The sequence below is a fragment of the Triticum dicoccoides genome, chromosome 5B (assembly GCF_002162155.2).
Source record: "Triticum dicoccoides isolate Atlit2015 ecotype Zavitan chromosome 5B, WEW_v2.0, whole genome shotgun sequence".
Classification (NCBI taxonomy): Eukaryota; Viridiplantae; Streptophyta; class Magnoliopsida; order Poales; family Poaceae; genus Triticum; species Triticum dicoccoides.
In genome coordinates this window covers 106033127-106038906 of record NC_041389.1, presented here as the reverse complement: position 1 = coordinate 106038906, position 5780 = coordinate 106033127, and the positions used below count along the sequence as shown (strand labels likewise).

Genomic DNA, 5780 nt, shown 5'->3' with positions numbered 1-5780 from the left:
AAATAAAAACAAATAAATCGCTTCATAGTTAATCACACACCACGCGTGCCATCGCGAATTCCGCAAAACCGAATACAATATCGCCCAGTGCAGTACGAACATAATCTTACAAAATCGATTAAGAATTCCAGCTGGCACCGCGTGCGGTCGGTCGAGCTCCACTGCACAGACAGCCGGGCCCACATGTCAGCTGAGAAACCGCTGCGGCTTTGACGAATTTAGTTTTGTTTGCACATATTTCCAGGCCTGTAAAAATATAAGGTGGTGCGTTTCAAACGGTCGGAACTGAAGTTCTTAGAAGCATGGTCACATATGGCCTCGTGTAATTTTTGTACTACTATTCTGCTCTTGACTGATCAGTTGATTATTAAGGAAAATACACCAGTTGCTGCTATCTAGGAGTATTTAACTAGTCACTGTGATTAGTAGCTTAATTTGACTTTACCAACTGATTCTGTAATATTGAAGCACAATATTATTTTTAGTTTGGGTAAGATGCACGAAGCTGCGTTTTCAGTTTGTTTAGAACCGCAAATCCGGCCGTGTCGGCGGCGAAACCGTACCATGAATTTCGGGAAAGAGCAAGAACAAGATCACGATCATGGAATCCTTTTAGCTTTGGGTGATTAGTGTGGAGCAAAGCCAATTATGCTGCCACCTTAACCTTAATAAAGCCAGCTAAAGCACGCTTTGAATGTAATCTAAGCAAGTAGGATTAGGAGTGGCTACACGGTCCATCCGGGGTAGGGTATGGTATGCCTGCGATGCGTGCCACGTGAGCAGTACTACATGGAACGGCAGGCTGGCTTGTTGTCCGTTTTCCCAAACCTGCGAAGCTTCACGCCATGACGGCGTGCCATGGCCTCACGTGGGGACCATGCGTCAGAGATGGACAGTGCCCGTGGATGCGCTCACCGCCAGCTGGTAGTAGGGGCAAAGCATTTTTCTCTTCCCCGCAAAAGGAAAAGAAAAGGTTTCTCTTTTTCTTTGTTTTGTGTTTTTATTTATTGTTGCGCATAGCATGAGAGTTGATTGCTATTGTTATGTGAAGAAAAGGAAATGTGAATCGATATTGCATCACTTTCTATGAATAAAAGGAAACGTGAGAGGTAATCCGTGTTTCTTTGTACAACACTAACTCTTTGTACTACACACATTGAGAGCCCAATCACATCTTCCGAGTTAGGTGCTTATACTATTAAACATATCATTGTTCACATCGTATTAGTAATTTGTTTCTTTTTATTATTATGTGAAAAGAGACGTGACTCATACAACCAAGAACGTGTCGCGTGAGACCAGTTATTATGGCTTTACGTTGCTGACAACGTGTGCAGATAAACATGCGGAAAAAACTCCAACTTATAACACACACTCTAACTTACGTGACATGCAATAAAACCAAAGCAACAGAGCAACAACTTTTTCAAACACCATTATATAAAACATCAAGATTAAATTAGATCAGAAATTTTCTCGCAAAAAATAAAACATCAAGAATAAATCAGATCTAGTGGAGGAAAATCCTGATGTTTGACCATCCCATTAGCAAAATATTACAAGAAAATCCTGGTGTATCACTCAAAAATTAAGGATTTTCTCAACATTCCAACAGGACGCAGAGGAGGGTAAGCTCACCTTGGCGGTAACCCTAGCCAGCCGCCCACTGTGATAACCGCCCCGCGCAGTCCAGTCCTAGTCGCTCAGGAGGTCACACACTCGGCGCTGCGCCTCCAGTCTGCTCCCAGCCTTTTTCCGGCCCAGCCCCCTCGCCTTCGCTTATATTCGCACCCCACTCCACTCTTCCCTCTCTTTGTCGCCAACACAAGCTACACACTGGCCTGAGGCTTTGTCTTGGGAAGGCGCTCGTGGTCTCGGGTAATCGCGACAAGGTCCCTGCCACCGGCCATGGACAAGAAGCAGGGCTTCTTCTCGGCGCTGCGGGAGGAGGTGGCCCGTGGGCTGTCGCCGGCGCGGGCGCGGCGGAGGGCCGAGGAGGTGGCGGCGGCGAAGGCGGCACTGCGGTACGCGGGGGGCGGCGGCGGGGAGGCGCTCGCGCCGCTCATGGAGGGCCCGGATCCGGAGGAGGCCGCCGGCGGCGACGGCGCCGGCCGCGCGCGCAGGGACGGGTGGGGGCGCTGGGTGCGCGGCCAGCTCGCGCGCGCGCCGTCGTCCGGGCCGGTGGCCTCCGCCGGCGGCGCCAGCGCGGCGAGGCGGAATGACCTGAGGATGCTGCTCGGGGTCATGGGCGCGGCGCTCGCGCCCGTGCATGTCTGCGCGGCCGAGCCGCTCCCGCACCTCAGCATCAAGGACACCCCCATTGTAAGCGCTCGCTGTTGCTCCCTTCTCTGCTCGCTTCTTCTTGCTCTAGATTGAGTTCACTCCAGTGCTCTCGCGAGTACAAATCTTTTCTGTCCATTAGAAGATTTGATTTATTGATTGCTACCGCCAACTTCTTTTGGCTGGAATTAGTAGTACTGTTTTGTTCTTTTATTATATAATTTCTTAAATGGGAGAAACTGTTCTTTGACGTTTTCTCTGAAATGTGTTCCAGAAACTTGTTGGTTTGTTAGGGGAAACACTGTATAAAAATGAGTTGCTGATGTGATGTGTTCAGCAAGGGTTCATATTATTTGCTACAAAATTGGCATCTGAACATATTGCCATTCTAAAAGGGAAAAATGGCTTTCCTTGTACTGTATGATACAGTAGACCCCTTTAACAGATAATGTCTATTTGCTGTAAAGAAGAAAGATTAAACTTAAAGCTGAATGAGCTACTTGCAGTGAAAAATGGCTCTTTACCATAGCTTTATAGCTGTTTAACAGCGAGGTATTGATCTGGTCTATGCAGGAGACTTCGTCGGCGCAGTACATTCTGCAGCAGTATCTGGCTGCCTCCGGCGGGCAGAAGCTCCTCTCTTCAGTCCGCAACTCGTATGCCATGGGGAAGGTGCGCATGGTGGCTACCGAGTGCGAGACAGCTGGTCGTGTCGTGAGGAACCGCATGGCGGCGCGCTGTGCTGAGCCTGGACGGTTCGTGCTGTGGCAGATGGCTCCGGAGATGTGGTACATTGAGCTGGCTGTTGGTGGGAGCAAGGTGCACGCCGGATGCAACGGCAAGCTCGTCTGGCGCCACACCCCATGGCTTGGTGCACATTCTGCCAAGGGACCTGTCCGCCCTCTCCGCCGCTCGCTTCAGGTACAACGCCAGCACCATTTTCACCATCTTTAGGTGGTCTTTTCTCAATTCATCTACACACCATTGTGCATGAATTTTTTTTGAAAACGGAGTATGAAGATTATTGTTCCTTTTCTCTCCAGGGCCTGGATCCTTTGACCACAGCGAGCATGTTTGCTGGTGCACGCTGCATTGGAGAGAGGAAGGTGAATGGGGACGATTGCTTCATTCTGAAGCTGTGTGCTGATCCTGAGACGCTAAGAGCACGCAGCGAGGGGCTCGCGGAGATCATCCGGCATGTCCTCTTTGGGTACTTCAGCCAGAAGACCGGGCTTCTTGTCCACCTCGAAGATTCTCATCTCACTCGAATTCAGTCCACAACCGGAGGTGATGCGGTTTACTGGGAGACTACCATCAATTCATTCATCGAGGACTACCGGCCGGTGGAGGGGATAATGATTGCACATTCTGGGCGCTCGGCCGTGACCCTTTTCCGTTTCGGAGAGGTGGCCATGAGCCACACCAAGACTCGCATGGAGGAGGCATGGAGCATCGAGGAGGTCGCGTTCAATGTTCCCGGTCTCTCCATGGACTGCTTCATCCCACCCACTGATATCAAGTCTGGGTCCATCAGTGAGACTGTTGAGCTTCCGCAGAGTGGGAAGAGCAAGGCCGGCGGTCTTCTCCCATGCCATGGTGCCAAGGTTGCTGCTCTAGAGAAGGCCGATGATAATGTTGCGTGGAGCGGAGCCCTGCAGCGAGATTGCAAGTGATTTCCTGGTCTGTTCATACTGCTGCTTGCAGTACTACTGACTCATTTTGATGAATGTAGGGTAGAAAGAGAAGGGCTAAAGGAGGATTTGGATCTTTGAAATTCCAAATGCCCCCTGTAAATAGGGAAGGTTAAGCAGCCACATGGTCTTCCTCTTCCATATCCCTGACCCTGAGGAGAGGCCCTGTGTGAAGAATCCTTTCTGATCTCATTCAGAGATATGGTGTAGTAGGTAGTCTTTCTGGTTTTTTTTTGCCAGTGCCTGTGGAAGAAGAACCAGGGGTGTTCTCCTCCATCCAGCCACATGATTAACCATCATGGTGGTGGCGCTGCTGTTTCCTTGGTAGCAATACTAATTATCAGAGGCCAGCGAGGAAGAAGGACTTCTTCGTCGGCAACCGAGAGTGATTTCATCGTTCCCAATTAGCAGTCCAGTGTGCTTTGGTTTGTGATAGTCTCTGGTCAAACTAACTTTTAGGGGAGACTGGAAGGTCCAGAGTGGTTGTTGCTCTTATTTTAATAGTGTTCCATATCATGGGTCTGTCTAGCTGTTTTTTTCTTTTCTCCCTTTCTCCTTCACACATCTCTCTTTATTTAGTATGAGATGGTGGTGATTGTATTTTACAGGAGCTGCTGATGTATGCCAAAAACTTCTATGAATGGATTGAGGTGTTTTTCCGTTTGTGCACTCCTTCTTCAACCCCACTTTTACTATACATGCTGAAGCATTGGTGATATTTAGCTTTGTGATGTGCCATGTTGTTAGTACCATAATGCAGCATCAGTGTAGCTTTTGCCCCCTTCCTGCACTCCGCTTTAGCTTGCAGCATGTTGGGGGCCATGATTCGTTAACATGATGGTATTGGTGCCCATGTGCTTCACCTCAGCTTCTGTACTGTATACAAGTATTATTTCTTTCTTTTTTAAGGTGCAATTAGCTTTGCCTCTTGTATTATCTCTTCCTTTGTGCTCCACTCCATCAGATGCTTCAGCGTCATGCTACTACGCCTCATCATGGGGTGGCCATTGGTTATTTGGTCGTCTTCCACCGTCTTGTTTCCTGTACAATAGGGCTATTGGGGCTTTGTTTTCTCCTTGGGAAGATGGCACCAATGCTCTAGCCAAGACCAAAGGACAAAGGAAGAGGTTAAATTGCTCATGTGGTGTACTCCCTCCGTTCCTAAATATAAGTCTTTCTAGAGATTTCATTATGAACTACATACGAAGCAAAATAAATGAATTTACACATTAAAATGCGTCTACATATATCCGTATGTGGTTCATAGTAAAATTTCTACAAAGACTTATATTTAGGAACGGAGGAAGTATATTCCAACGTGTATGGCCCGCTTGTCAACCTCATATGCAACGGCATTCTCCGATTCGTAAATCTTCGCGGTGGTCCCGAGCTAATTTTCTTGAGAGAGAAGGTTGAAAACTTGACCCGTTGCTCTCTATTCTATAGCATCCCCAGCGGCTCGTCTGGAGGGTTGTCTGTATGAGGCAAAAAACACGCTCCAACAGATTGTTTATGAAAAAATACAGCTTGATATTCTCTCAATATCAGTTGCCATTCTTTAAAAGCATCTCAAAACAAATGATGTAAAAATGCTGACATGCCCAAAAGACTGCAATTTAGGACACTTTGAGCAAAAAATGTTGTTCCAACAAATGTCCTATCTACAAACGGTGACGAAAATATTTTGGGCGGTCTTAAATTTTAGCCTAAAGTGCTAAATTGCAGCACTTCTTGCGGCTGGGAACCCAACTGCTACGCTAAAACTTCCACATGCCCGATTCCGGCTGATTCTCGCCGTTGGTCACCACC

General features: G+C 48.0%; 1 protein-coding gene across 1 annotated transcript; it reads left to right on the top strand.

Moving 5' to 3' along the window:
- Positions 1–1705: 1705 nt before the first annotated feature.
- On the top strand, positions 1706–4640 carry LOC119307644. The gene is made up of 3 exons (XM_037583715.1): positions 1706–2322; positions 2854–3201; positions 3324–4640. Exons 1-3 carry the CDS (start codon positions 1909–1911, stop codon positions 3951–3953), a joined length of 1392 nt encoding a protein of 463 aa, XP_037439612.1. The 5' UTR covers positions 1706–1908; the 3' UTR covers positions 3954–4640.
- The last annotated feature ends 1140 nt before the right edge of the window (positions 4641–5780 follow it).